Source organism: Saccopteryx bilineata, chromosome 4 (assembly GCF_036850765.1).
Source record: "Saccopteryx bilineata isolate mSacBil1 chromosome 4, mSacBil1_pri_phased_curated, whole genome shotgun sequence".
Lineage (NCBI taxonomy): Eukaryota > Metazoa > Chordata > Mammalia > Chiroptera > Emballonuridae > Saccopteryx > Saccopteryx bilineata.
Genome location: NC_089493.1, coordinates 178,718,740 through 178,732,054, shown reverse-complemented (window position 1 = coordinate 178,732,054; position 13,315 = coordinate 178,718,740). Strand labels below are relative to the sequence as shown.

General features: G+C 51.8%; 1 protein-coding gene and 1 non-coding gene across 4 annotated transcripts in view; both read right to left on the bottom strand.

Moving 5' to 3' along the window:
* LARP1 (La ribonucleoprotein 1, translational regulator) overlaps nucleotides 1-13,315 on the bottom strand; it is a 92,603-nt gene that overhangs the window by 20,192 nt on the left and 59,096 nt on the right. For 2 of the 3 annotated variants that reach the window (XM_066273094.1, XM_066273093.1), the window contains 6 exons: nucleotides 3,365-3,426; nucleotides 3,037-3,102; nucleotides 1,994-2,165; nucleotides 756-884; nucleotides 473-679; nucleotides 209-371 (listed from right to left, as the gene is read on the bottom strand). In XM_066273094.1, coding sequence (XP_066129191.1) covers nucleotides 209-371; nucleotides 473-679; nucleotides 756-884; nucleotides 1,994-2,117 — 623 coding nt within the window. In that variant the 5' untranslated portion in view covers nucleotides 2,118-2,165; nucleotides 3,037-3,102; nucleotides 3,365-3,426. Of the gene's footprint in view, nucleotides 1-208; nucleotides 372-472; nucleotides 680-755; nucleotides 885-1,993; nucleotides 2,166-3,036; nucleotides 3,103-3,364; nucleotides 3,427-10,752; nucleotides 10,774-13,315 lie in introns of those variants that run through there. The other variant, XM_066273095.1, reaches the window with a different exon arrangement.
* LOC136337018 (U6 spliceosomal RNA) lies at nucleotides 9,725-9,826 on the bottom strand. The gene has a single exon (XR_010731739.1). It is a non-coding gene; the product is annotated as a U6 spliceosomal RNA (small nuclear RNA).

Genomic DNA, 13,315 nt, shown 5'->3' with positions numbered 1-13,315 from the left:
GTGACCCCTGTGTTTTGGTCGTTTGACCCCCGTCGGGGTCGCGACCCACAGGTTGAGAACCGCTGGTCTAGACAGTCTGTTAGTGATAACTTTAGTTCCAGCCAGAGCAGCAACTAAAGGGGTTAGACAGCCCTGCTCGGCTCCGCTGCCCAGTGCAGGCAGCCCCCAAACCCTACCCACCTCTCCAGAAAGGCTCCCACCCACTCACATCTGGCGCTTGATGTAGTCTTTGAGCAGCTCCTGGTCCACGCTGTAAAGCTCAGTGCTGCTGACATTGTCAAAGTAGTAGGTGATGTTGTTCATATACTTGGGGGTTCGAGGCCCCTCTGCACCATCAAACTTTCGATAGCTGAACTGATAGTCAAAATGAGCTACAGGGAAAACAGGTGCCATTGAGAGAGAGATGTGATCCCTGCCCACCGCCCCACTGTACTCCCTGGGACACCCCAGAGCCCAAAGGGGTCTCACGTACTTCGAGTGCCACCCCGGCCGCGTCCCCGACCACGACCACGCCCCCGTCCACGGCCGCGGAAGGAAGCCCGTGCCCCACCAGCCCCATCACTCTTCACACTCGATGTCTCGTCCTGGTCGGGCCAGGCAGGCTCCGGTTTGGTCTCTGGTTGCCAGGCTGGGGTGGGGGGAGCCACAGGCACAGGCATGTAGGTGGCAGACTCAGACCCTATAAGGAGAGAGGCTCTGGTTCAGGCCTCAGGATGGCACCCATGCCCGGGCCCTCCCTAATTGGCAGTGCATACCTTTGATCTCCCCGCGGCTGGCCGGTGGGTGTCGTGGCTCTGGGGGGCGAGCAGGGCGCGAGACCAGTTTCTCTCTGGGCACTTCAGGCTTCATGTCTATTTGCAATGGGACCCACTTGTGTTTGTTCCCTGCAGGACAGCACGGGCACACGAGAGAGGCTTGAAGAAGGTCCCTCCCAGCCACCCCTACCCCCAACCTTCACCCCTGTCTGGGGCTTCAGGCCCAGGTCACAATCTAGTGACCTTGGATAATTCCTTCCGCATGCTGGACCTCCTTTACAGCTCTAACATAAGAAGGTCGTGAAACTCAGTGCGATGGGCATGCCGGGGTGACTCCAGACACGTTTCTCCATGGTCAGAGAACCCCCTTCAGTAGCCAGACACACAGCCGCCCAGAATCAAGACTGAACTCCCAGGCTCCCTTCAAACTCGTGCCAGAGCGCTGGCGCTGCGAACTGAGTGAGAGCCCTCCGTGCAGGGCGTATCCCTGCGAGGCAGCCGCTCTCCCTGCCCTCCCTCCCTGCCGGGTGGAAGGAGACGCCAGACTGAGCCGTCCTGGGTGAGAGGCTCCGACACACTCTAGCAAGATGGGAGGAATCAAAGAGCTGCCATTCTGGGCCTGGCCGCCTTACACTGAGCTGTCAGGTGAGAGAAACAGACTAAACCACGGTTACCCTGGATCTCAATTAGAGCAGCCGGACTTGTGCCCCAACCTCAATATCAGCCACAGCAGTGGGAATTCTTGTCTTTAAATGAAATCTCTGGCCCTGGCCTGTGGCTCAGTTGATTAGAGTCTCGTCCCAACATGCCACGGTTGCAGGTTCCATCCCCAGTCAGGGCACATACAAGAATCAGTCAATGATACAAGAATACGTGAAACAACAAATCGATCTTTCTCTGTGTGTGTGTGTCTCTCTCCCTTCCTCTCTCTAAAAATCAATGAATTAAAAAAAGAAAGAAATCTTTCATGGGACAGCAATACTCAGGACACACAAGGAAGACTCTGAGACAGGGACCTCACCTGTCTGGTGCACTGCTAGAGCCCCACTGCTCAGAGCAGGGCTTGTCTAACGAGGGACCGACAGACCGAGGGCTGAGGCGAGACTGCTGCCCAGAGGCTGCAGCTGCCACACCCTGGACTTCTCAGGGGCTCCTGAAGTTCCTCTGCAGCCCTCACTTTCTGCCATGGCACAGTGCTGCCCTGTCACCTCTCCCAAGCCCTGTTCCAAGTCACTCACCTTTCTTCTTCTGACCCCCGCGCTGGCCGTCCTCATCCCCATTCTTCTCCTCCCCTGATTCATCCGATTTGGTTTTTGGGCTCTCTTTACTATCGCTGCCCTCTCCTTTCTCCTGTTCCTTCATGTCCTTTTTGGGTGGCGGCTTACGGGTAAGCTGAGACTTGGGCTGTGGCTGCAGCAGGAAGTAAAGTAACGGGGGTGTGGTGAGCCTGAGAGTCCCCCGGGATGGGACAGAAGGAGCCCGTCACTAGAAAGACAGGGCATGTGATGGAAGGTTGGGCTGGATGTATTCTAAAGTCCCATTTTCACGCCTGAGATGCTTTCAAAGAAAAGCGTGGTCACACAGGCTAGAGGTGTAAGACAATCTGTCTCTCTAGGTTCTCCAAGTCTAAGTGAAAGAGACAATGGACAGAAGGGCTGGGGCTCACAAAAGTCAAATGTCTCCTCCCTACAACAGGACAATATCCAGGTACTTTGTGGGATGGAGGAGATGCTGGCCCTCAGCCTGTTCACACCAACCAGCCTGCAAACAGGCCAGTTAGCCACAACCAGGGAGGGACCTAGACCATCAGCCCCTCCTCTGCTCAGACTCAAGACAGCTAGCTATAAAGCTTCCCCATGACACATGGTCCAGAGGCAGGTACGTGGCCAATGCACTTTCCTGCTTCACTCACTGGCAATCTAAATACAGTGATGGGGAGCACAGGTTCTAAAACAATGCAACACACCTCACTTCCAGTCCCCCACCTGGCCACCAGGGGCTAGTAATTAACCTCTCCTATCCTTAGTGACCTCGTCTGTAAAATGGGAATTATTAAAGGACCTACCTTGGAGTCACAGTGAGGGTTAGATGAAATGATGAATAAACAGCACCTGACAGTCCCTTATACAAGGCCAAGGCTCAAATAATGACTTAGTTATTTCATTGCTGCCCAATTGTACCAACCGTTTCTCTTAAGACCGGAAGCTTTGAAAGCTTGGGAAGCCAAATGTGTACATGTAAGACAGAGTTCCATCCTACCCTTTCCTTCCCTCAGACTCACCTGTACACTCTTGTGGGCTATCTCTCCAGGTGTGGGCCAGTTGATTGCATCTCCAAAGTCACCAACCTGCAAAGCACATTCTGTAAAGGTCCTGGGGTAGCTCTGTGCCTACCATTCATCTCCTCACCCAAAACACGGCTTCATCAAGAGATCAGAGGCCAAAATCAGTCTGCCCACTAAGACCAGAAATACTAGAGGCCCAAAAGGCATCTCCTTCAATTCAGAGAGAATCCAGAACTACCCAACAGCTCAGAACCACTCAACTAGGACTGGAAAGAAGTCACCACTTCCAGGAAGCCCCCTTAGGTTGCTCACTCCTATTCCTTACCTTGCTGCCTTTGCGCTGTTTAGGAACTGCTGCCCTCACCACCTTTGCTGGAGCAGAATGTTCTGCGGGAACAAGAAGGGAGAGATGGTTATTCAGAGCCTGTAGGAAAGGGCCACCACCAGCTCCCATCCCACTAAGCACCCTGCAAGGTTCCCAAAGGAGAAGACTTGGCAGAGAGATAAAGGATGCATGCTCAAAACCAATAACAATTTTACCAGCCTTTCTGCAGAAATCATGGAATCAATCAGTAGTCAAAACCCCAGGAACTTGACTGAGGTGGAAGGGCTCTCACAGCCCTCTCCTCTCTTGTAAAGGAGCACTGAGGCCTGGAGAGGTCAGTTCAAGGCAGGCTGACTACAGGCCAGAGTTAGCACTCAGATTCTATAAAGGAAGGGGCTAAAAGACCCTCACTGGTACTAATATTTTAGAAGTCTGTGTGTGAGCAGACCTAATCACGGGGAAGGCAAGATAAAAACCCTAACTGGGCAATCTAGAGGTTTAGGAACCTCTTGTAAGCCCTCACACGCCAGGGCAGGCTTAGTCCTCAGTGACCTGTGGTCAATGGGAGTTAGCCACTCAGGAAAAATTGTCTTCCAACTTCCAGGGAAAAAAAGACCCCATTTGACTCAATGTACTACTTTTTGGAATTTATCCTAATGACACAAATTAGACACGTGTTTACATTTATGTACAAAGATATTCACTAAAGTGCTGTTTATCACTTCAAAATATTGAAAACAACATTCATGCCCAACAGTAAGGAACTGGCTCAATTAAATTTTAACAACTTTTTTTGTATTCTTCTGAAGTTAGAAACGAAGAGGCAGTCAGACAGACTCTCACATGCGCCCGACTGGGATCCACCCGGCATGCCCACCAGGGGGCGATGCTCTGCCCATCTGGGGCATTGCTCAGTTCCAACCAGAGCCATTCTAGCGCCGGAGGAAGAGGCCACGGAGCCATCCTCAGCACCTGGGCCAACTTTGCTCCAATAGAGCCTTAGACAGAGAGGAAGGAGAGGGGGAAGGGTGGAGAAGCAGATGGGTGCCTCTCCTATGTACCCTGACCGGGAGTTGAACTCAGGACTTCCGCACACTGGGCCAACGCTCTACCACTGAGCCAACCGGCCAGGGCAAAGTTTAACAATTTCTATAGTCATTAAAAAGATAGTATCTCTAATGATATAAAGAGATAAATAATAAATGAGAAAAGTTACAGTTCTATTTTTATAAAACAAATAAAAAATGTGTATATGCACATATACATAAGTAAAAACTCTTGAAGGACACATAAGCAGTTATGGAGTTAAGTATACGTTATAGTGATTTAATTTTGTTTGGAATTCTCCAGCCACTTCACAAAAGATAGGCATGTGCTTTTAAAAAGAAATGTGTGTGTGTGTGTGTGTGAGTTAAGGGCATGGCTCTGGTCCCTTCCACACCTACACTCGTGTAACACGGTTCTGAAGACTAAGGGTTTCTGAAACCTTCCTTCCCCAGAGACCCAAGAGACCCTGTCCACCCACTTCTCTCCTATCACTTTGTCTCCACGGGTGGCCAGCCATGCCAGGGCAAGAGCTGCCCCCACTCCCTGAACACAGCAATTTGCAAGGCTGATCTCAAAAGGAATGTTGCAACTCCTTGATCAAACCCATGTTCCAGTAATGAGTGGAGAGAACAGAATCCTTGCCTAACTCTGGGAAGTCACTGCATTCTTGGCTTCAACTCCATACCAGAGCCACTGGCCCCTAAGACACCCCACACGCCTGAGATGTGAAGCCATGGAACTCAGGCCACAGCACACCCCATTCCCAGTGCTGGGCAGTGGGGAACAAGAAAAATCTGTTTCTACAGGATGGAATCCTGAGGCCTAGAGAGCTACTTACTCCACATTGATTGTCTTGTTAATTAATCCCAAGTTGGCCCAGTGAACCCTAATAACTCCCAGTGCCCTGACTAGGCTGCTTCGACCCATGACCCTGGCAGAGCAGCCAATGCACCATAGGGTCAGCTTCCTCAGGTATACCCAAACTATGTTGGCAATCACTTCTGCTAGACCCATGCGCCAGCCTCCAACACTCCCTGCATACTACCAGGAAGAGTGCAGGCGAAGGCCAGCGACACTAAATTCATTAGCAAGTTAGAAAACGGAATTGGGCTTGGTGAGTGGGTTATTTCTGAAGACTCTTGGAAAAAGCAAGGCAAAGTTTTTTCAGGACGTAATAAAAACTCATTCAAAATTGGTGTCAGATCCTTAGGTCACCCAGTCTGAGATTTCGTTCACCAAGATCACAAACGCAGGTGTGAAGTACTGAATGTTTAGTCTCCAGGTAAGTGGAAGGCCTTCCTGCCACTTAAAGAGACCCCACTGATTCCATACTCCCCCCACCAAGCCCAAGCTGACCAGGGGGATATAGCCAGTCTGAACACACAGGAAATACTCTTCAATCAGTCTTGTATGAAGTTTGGTGAGAAAGCCCTATCTATCCCCAGCTAATGCCCCTCTGTCCCAAGGACCCATAGTGGCTTGGTCTTGTTACTCCCAAGTAGGGACTCAAGCTGCTTCCACCCCAAGGGAGAATAAAGTCCCCCAAGAGACAGAAAAATTCACTAGGGAGAGAGAACTACTTCTGCAGTTAAACAATATTCTTAGGCCCTGGCTGGTTGGCTCAGTGGTAGAGCATCGGCCTGGCGTGCAGGAGTCCCGGGTTTGATCCCCGACCAGGGCACACAGGAGAAGCGCCCATCTGCTTCTCCACCTCTCCCCCTCTCCTTCCTCTCTGTCTCTTTCCCTCCTGCAGCCAAGGCTCCATTGGAGCAAAGTTGGCCCGGGCACTGAGGATGGCTCCATGGCCTCTGCCTCAGGCGCTAGAATGGCTCTGGTTGCAACAGAGCTACGCCTCAGATGGGCAGAGCATCGCCCCCTGGTGGGCATGCCGGGTGGATCCCCGTCGGGCGCATGCGGGAGTCTGTCTGACTGCTCCCCGTTTCCAACTTCAGAAAAATACCAAAAAAACCCAAAACAATATTCCTAAATATGTTCAAATCCTGTGGGGCCTAGGTAACCCAGGTAACCCAGGATGGCTCAGCTGAGCTGCTCTCAGGCTCTGTGGGAGAATGGAAAAAAGACTAGGCTTACTGACTTCAATTACACATCCCTTCCAGAGTCTTCTCCAGCCACTCGCCTTTACTAGGCGCGTGCACGTGTCCCCAGTATCTATATAGGGCCTGGCATCTAAACGGCTCCCAATGAAAACCAATTCCTTGCAAAGATGCCAGCCTCTTCCTCCCACCCCTAAATTCTGAAACTTGCACCAGCCGCCCCTAACCTAAGTTCCTGACCCAAATTCAGCTCTGGAAACACTCAAGTCACCACGCTGCACCTCCCTAAGAAACAGTTGTAAAATGTGAGCGCAGCAAAAAGAGCCATGGTCCTAATGCCCTCTGTTTGCAGATAGGGAACGAAGGCCCCCCAAACGGAAGGAGCTTCCCCAGGAAGAGCCAGGATGGGAGCTAGAAGTCTCAACTCCCTTTGTCCAGTGCTCCAACAGCTCACCATAAACCTCGTGTCCACTGGTGGGAGAAAGGGTCCCAAACCTTCCTGGGGCAATTCTAGGGCACGTCCCTGGTGTTTCCTGGTGAGCAGGGTTACTGACAGGCAGGGTTTCTCAGGGAGGGGGGAAGTTGTGGGGTAGGGTGGGCCTTACATGGAAACCCCATCCTACGTGGGGAGGAAGGTGGCAGACAAAGGCTGTCCATTGGTCTTTCTTTCTCCTTGACTACGCAAGTCAGGAGCTAATGGGAATCTGGAAAAGGAAACAAGCTGCTGTCTGTCCCACAGGGCAGGAGCCAGCACCAACTCTAGTTTCAGAGTCCAAGGGTTTCGCAGCCCCACATGCACCTGTAGTATTAGATGCAGCGCACCAGAATCTCCATGGGGCGGGGGGCGCACCGGTAGACTTCCCATGATCCTGTATCTGCACAGCCCACTCACAATATTTACTTAATATTGAGAGTGGTGGGAAGAAGGGACCTAAATTCTGCAGCTAATGCAGGACGACAGGAAACAAGGGGCTGGCTGGGGAGAGGTGGCTGCGCTGAGCATTAATGAATGGGGTGGTGGGAGCGGAGAGAACAGCTTCCCGGTAGAGTGGGCAGGCTGACCACTAATTAACCTCTGAGATTCTGTGTCTCTGTGTTTCACCTTTCAAGTGTGTGACACCCCTTTACTCAAACTCTGATTATGAAAGGACAGCCCATCCCTAAGCACACAGACTTTGTTATGTGATGTACTTGGGTCAGAGTTCCTGCACCTTGTGCCCCTTGTAATTTCAGTCTCCTCATCTGTAAAACTGAAGTCTTAATTATTGGATAGGGCTCCTGCAACAGTTATATGAACAGAGAAGAGTGTGATTGCCCAGCACAGAGACTCAATACAGCTGACCTCAAATAATGCAGGGGTTTGGGGCACCCAGCTCTACACAGTGGAAACTCCATACATGGCTTGACACCCCCAAAACTTGGTCATCCTTCAGTATCCACGGGGTATTGTTTGGTTCCAGAACCGCCCACGCCCCCCCCCCCCCCCGTGAAATCCATGGCTGCACCAGTCCCTTATATGAAACAGCACAGATTGATGCACAGTCAACCCTATCCACCTGCAGATTTAAACAGTGCAGGCATTTGGGGGGAGGGGGCACATGTAAGTCAACTCATATAGTTCAAACCTCCATTGTTCAAAGGTCAACTGTAAATATGAAATATTACAATTAAAATACACAAAGAAGTTTAGCATTTCTAAGCAATCCCTATCCTCATCAGGAAAGAGCATTAAATAATCTCTCAACATGAAAAGACCACAGCATGTGGGGAAAAACTCTTGGGGATCAACTGGCTCAATTCACTGATCTGATGACAAATGAGTCCCCTCCAAAGCCTGGCTCTCAACCTGACACTGCCCTCCAGAGACAGGCTGGGCTCCAGGGCAAGTCTCCTTAGGAAGAGAGAAAGAAGGGGGGGTAGCGCAGGTCCCCAGGGCCGCCTTGGCAGAACCCTCTGCCATGCTAGAGGAATGGAGAGCCGAGAGAAGGCCCGAGGTCCCTGTCAGAGGACATGCAGCCACCCAAGGATCTGCTCAGCATGGCCCAGGAAGAGCCGGGCCTCAAGTCATCTTCTCCAGCTACAAAGGGACTAAACCCCAAAACAGGTAACAAAGCTGGATAACAAGACAGAATGTCTTCATGTTGTCTTGTTCCAGAAAGATCCCTAAGGCTGCCAACCTGAAATAAAAACCACCCAGAGGGGCCAGAGCTAGGAAGTCTAAGAAGAATTTGGTCAACCAAGAAAAAACAAATGCAGGTCTTAGGGGGAGAGGCACACAGGGAGCCAGACTCATCGATGAGATGAGGCCGTAGTAAGAACTGGCTGGAGGGAGAAGCTGGACCTGAAGCTGAGGGCCCAACGTGGGTCACAGGTCGAGGGGGTTAGGAGGGAGAAAGCCTGCAGGACTGAGTGGGGCCCGGGAGCACTCCTCAATTTCAGCCCTTACTGCCAGTACAATGAGCAATGCCAAATGTTTATTTGGGGGCTGGCATCATCTCCCGGAGACTGGCATTTGAAAAGACTAAGTTTGCCCTGATTGCAAAGAAATTCTACCTTAGGGAACAGGTAGTTTGTTAGGCTTTGCTTGAGTTCACACTCAGCCCTCTGCTGCTCCATCCCCAGCCTGGCTGGCCTTCAGTCAACCTCCTGGGAGGGAGCCCTGGGAGCCCTCTTAGACCCTGTGAAGTGCCCGGTCAGGCCAGGCTAGGCACGGCACTCTCACAGCCTTCCTGCAAGGGTAACCACCGGTTATCTACCTAGCCCCCACCCTACCCTGTGCTCCGTGAGGGCAGAAACCAGGCTGTGTTCACAAGAGTACTCCTAGTGTCTAGCTCAGGGCCAGGCAACACAGCTGACGGTTGTTTAATGATGACAAATTCACACACCCATCCCCTGATATTACACCAGAGAAGAAAAGAGGCTTTGCTTTCCCAGTGCCAATTCCTCAGGCTCTGGCCTCAATCCTGTCTTCCGCCAGCCCTCCTCCGCCATGCTGTCTCCTAGAGGAACCTAGGCCGCAGCCCTGCCCTGCCTTAGCTCAGAGGAGACAGATCACCGATTATCAGTGCTGGGTCCCAGTCCAGACTCCACTCATCAGTTCTATCACCTTGGGGACACTACCTATCACTCCCCCTGAGCCTCACCTTCTTCTTTGTCTTCTCTCTGTGTGTGTGTGTGTGTGTGTGTGTGTGTGTATGTGTGGTTTCAGAAGTTTTAAAAATTATTTTAAAAATTTTAAATTTGTGTTAACATGGTTCCCCAAAACATGGACTGTTTCACGAATCTGAGTGTCACCCTCGTGCAGGGTCATGCTAATCTCTGTATCGTTCCAATTCAGTGTATGTGCTGCCGAAGCGAGCATGAGCCTCATGTTAAACTGAACCAAAGGTGGTAATATTAGGTCTAGAGGTATGAGAGAGAGCAGGATCTCAACCAGAGATGCCTCATCACAGCAGGAGAGATGCTAGCTAGCAACAAGCTGTGGTGGCGATACCATTAGCAAGTGCAGATAGTATGTAGTGAGTACTTACCAAATGCCACCACTGTTCTAGCACTGAGTTAGTTCCTCTAATTGGTCTCATTTTACAAACAAGAAAACCAAGACATATGGTGTAAGGTTTGTGGTGGGGTTTTTTTTGCCAAGATCACAGCCAGCAAGCAGAACAGAATCTGAAGCCAAGCGGTAGGACTCTAAAACCTGTGCTCTTGATGGATAGAAGGGTCCAAGTTACGTCCTCAGAGTGGCCAACAGGGCAGGCACTCAATGGCAGGGTTGCAGGGGTATCACTCTACACACTGGGGAAAACCAGGTCCAAGTGCAGAGCAATGTAAGGTCACAGAATGCTAGCAACCTGACAATCCTTTCCTCCCCTACCCAAAGCAAGGACGAGAGAAACTGCCACCAAGCACAACCAGCTGCAGTCTCTACCTCTGGCACCACAGGAGACCTGGGAGGAACAAGGCATTTGCTTCCAGCCCACCTGACATGACTCTGCCCCCACCCGCTGCCTGAGCTGCAGCCTAGACCCGGACTGTGGAAGGCAGGGGAACCATCGAAGGAGAGGGTGAGGCAGGCAGGAAAGGGAATCTGGGTTACATCACCAACCCACCAGTGATCGTCCATTCCAGGACCTCCTGGGGCAGAGTCTGAAAAGCCAGGTGTACTCTCAGCCCTCACCCAGCCCGCAGATGGGGTGGAGTCACAAGAGCCTGGAGCCCACAGGCCTTTGTCCCACCCCCACTGAACACTATACTACAGAGTGAAACAAGCCGGGTAACCCTCCTCACCTTGTTCGCCAGTTCTCCCACTGCAGTTGCTGAGGCCTCTTTGCCCAGCCCCCCCCTGCGCCCAAATTTCTCCAGACCTGCAGATGAAACCTAGGAGGGGGCGAAGGGTGGCCTTGGGGAGGGGTGGGCAGAGAGGGAGAGAAGCCTTCAGAAGGTCAGACCATCTTGAGGCTCCACTCAAAGGCCCAGCAGCCAGCCCAGGAGTGCAGTCCACGCCCCTAGGCTTGGGAGGAGGGGCACGGGCAGGGCTCCTGTCACATGATGCCGCCCAACATCAACTATCTTTAGCTCATGGTGACTCAAGCAGCCTGGTGTCCATGCTCTCCCTGCAGACATGGACCCTGCTGCCCTCCGAAGGCTGTGGCCGCCCTTATTGCTGGTACTAGTCTCTTAAATCCTGCCCAAAAGCTAACTAAGTGTCACCACAGATGAAATATATCGGCAGCCAGTGAAGTCCTTGGCCTCCAAGTGCCAGCTCCATAACCCAGACTTTCTGAAACAGCATGTTTAGTTCTATTTAGAAGAATAATAATAAGCAACTTTACTAGGTGCTGAAGGTGCCAAAAACTCGTCTATGTTCCTTTCTATGTGTGATTTCACATAATTACCTCAAAACATCATATTCCAGTTGTTCAGAAAGTGAAACTAAGGGAAGGGACTTGCCCAAAGTCACACAGTATACATTCCATGTGACATTACTCACAAATCTCAACATAAATTCTTCCAAGGAGGCCCTCCCTGACTGCCCAATAGAAGTGCTACCTAATTAGTAACTAGGAATCAAGGTCTAATCCAGTCCATACTCTGGGGTCTTCTGAGCACTGACCCCTCACTGAAACAGTTGGCACAGTATGTCCTTGCAAGGAGCCAGAGTGCTTTACATGCAGTAGCTCCGTTACTGCTCAGGTCCACTCTAGGAGGTAGGTGTGATGAGGAAACAGAATGAGGAGGTACCTAAGGTCACCAGGCTAGTAGGCAGCAGAGCTGGCATTAGAAAGCCAGGTCGAGCCTAAGCCCAGCCCAGGCCTAACCAGTCTGCACCATGCCTTAGGTAGAGAAAGGCAGGAAGCTCCACAGGGGAGGACCTTTTCCATCCTGCCCACTGGTCCCTGGAACCCAGTCCTGTGTGGCAGGCTCATAGTAAACACTTAATGAAGTAATTTACACAGACATGGAGCTTCTCAAAGAACTTCCAGAAAATTCTCTCCTGGGAGGAGAAGTTCGTTACCCCCTTGTTTTCTAATTGAACAGCACAGCAGCGACAACCCCCTTGGAGCCACCTATGATCTGCGCTCCTCAGAGCTGGAAGCAGTGTGCTGCAATCCCAACACCAGGGGGCAGCTCTGGGAAGCAGCGCCCGGAGGTGTGCAGCAGGCAGAACTGCGCAGGGACTCCCCAGAGCGCAGGGACTTGACTTAAGCCTCCAGGCCGGGGCTGAGGGGGCAGCACCCACTCAAGAGCAGCGGAGTCTCAAACACAGGCTTAGTGTTGCTGGAGCTTCTGAGTTTCCAAGAAAAGTAGGGGAAAAAAAGGTACATATCAAAGAGAAATCTCCTGCTTTCTAAATGCTGTTAATCAGCTTACATGTAAAAAGCCCCCGAACACACCATATCCAGCCTGTGGGCTCTCACAGGCCTGCAGGGCGGGCAGCCATCGGTGGCCGGCACAGATTTCCAGAGCAACCCCTCTCAGGAAGGTAACAAAGCACATGCAAGGCTCTGCAGCCCAGCTGACCCCACTGTCATGACGTGGGAGGCTGCTGACATTAAAACTGGTCTTCCCCTGTCCTTAGTGGTCACCCACCAGCCTCAGGTAATGCTAACTCATTTTTATTGTCTTAAATGTAGGGTATTCTCTGCTGGAAGAGGCTTCTGAATCCCTAGGAAATTACTTTGGATTATTATTATACTTTTGCACAGAAAAACAGGCCCAGGAGGCACCAGGCTGGGCCTGAAACAGCCTGTGAATGGCTGTGGAGCTTGCGTTTAATGCGGGGGTCCTGCGCCCAGACCCAGGCTCTCCCCTCTGAAAGGAAAGCCCACTCGCCCTCAACAAACATTTTCTGTGCACCACCATACCCACATGCTCTGGGGGGGAGGCCCCCGGGGAACCAAGCAGAGAGAGCCAGCTGACCTCTCCCAGGGAAGTGGGATACTCTGGATGAAGCAACATGCGAGAGGGCCCCGCCACCTCCCCAAACTTGCCTTCTTCAATGTCTCTAGGGAAGCCCGAACCTCAGCCATCTCTCCTCCACAGAAATGGAAGGGTTTGCTGTGCCCCAGAAGCAGATGGGGAGCTAGAGTCCCCCCAGGCTGACCTTGCGCCAACCTCTGAGGCCCCTTCAGCACCACATGCTCTGTCTCAACTGGGAAAGGGCAGAGACCTGGGACATCACGGATGTGAAGACAGGAAATGCTCTGTCTGCAGCTCAGAGGCCTTCGAGGCACCAGCAGGTACCCTATACCAGTGGTCCCCAACCCCCGGGCCGCAGACCCGTATCAGTCCATGGGCCATTTGGTACCGGCCCACAAAGAAAGAATAAATAACTTACATTATTTCTGTT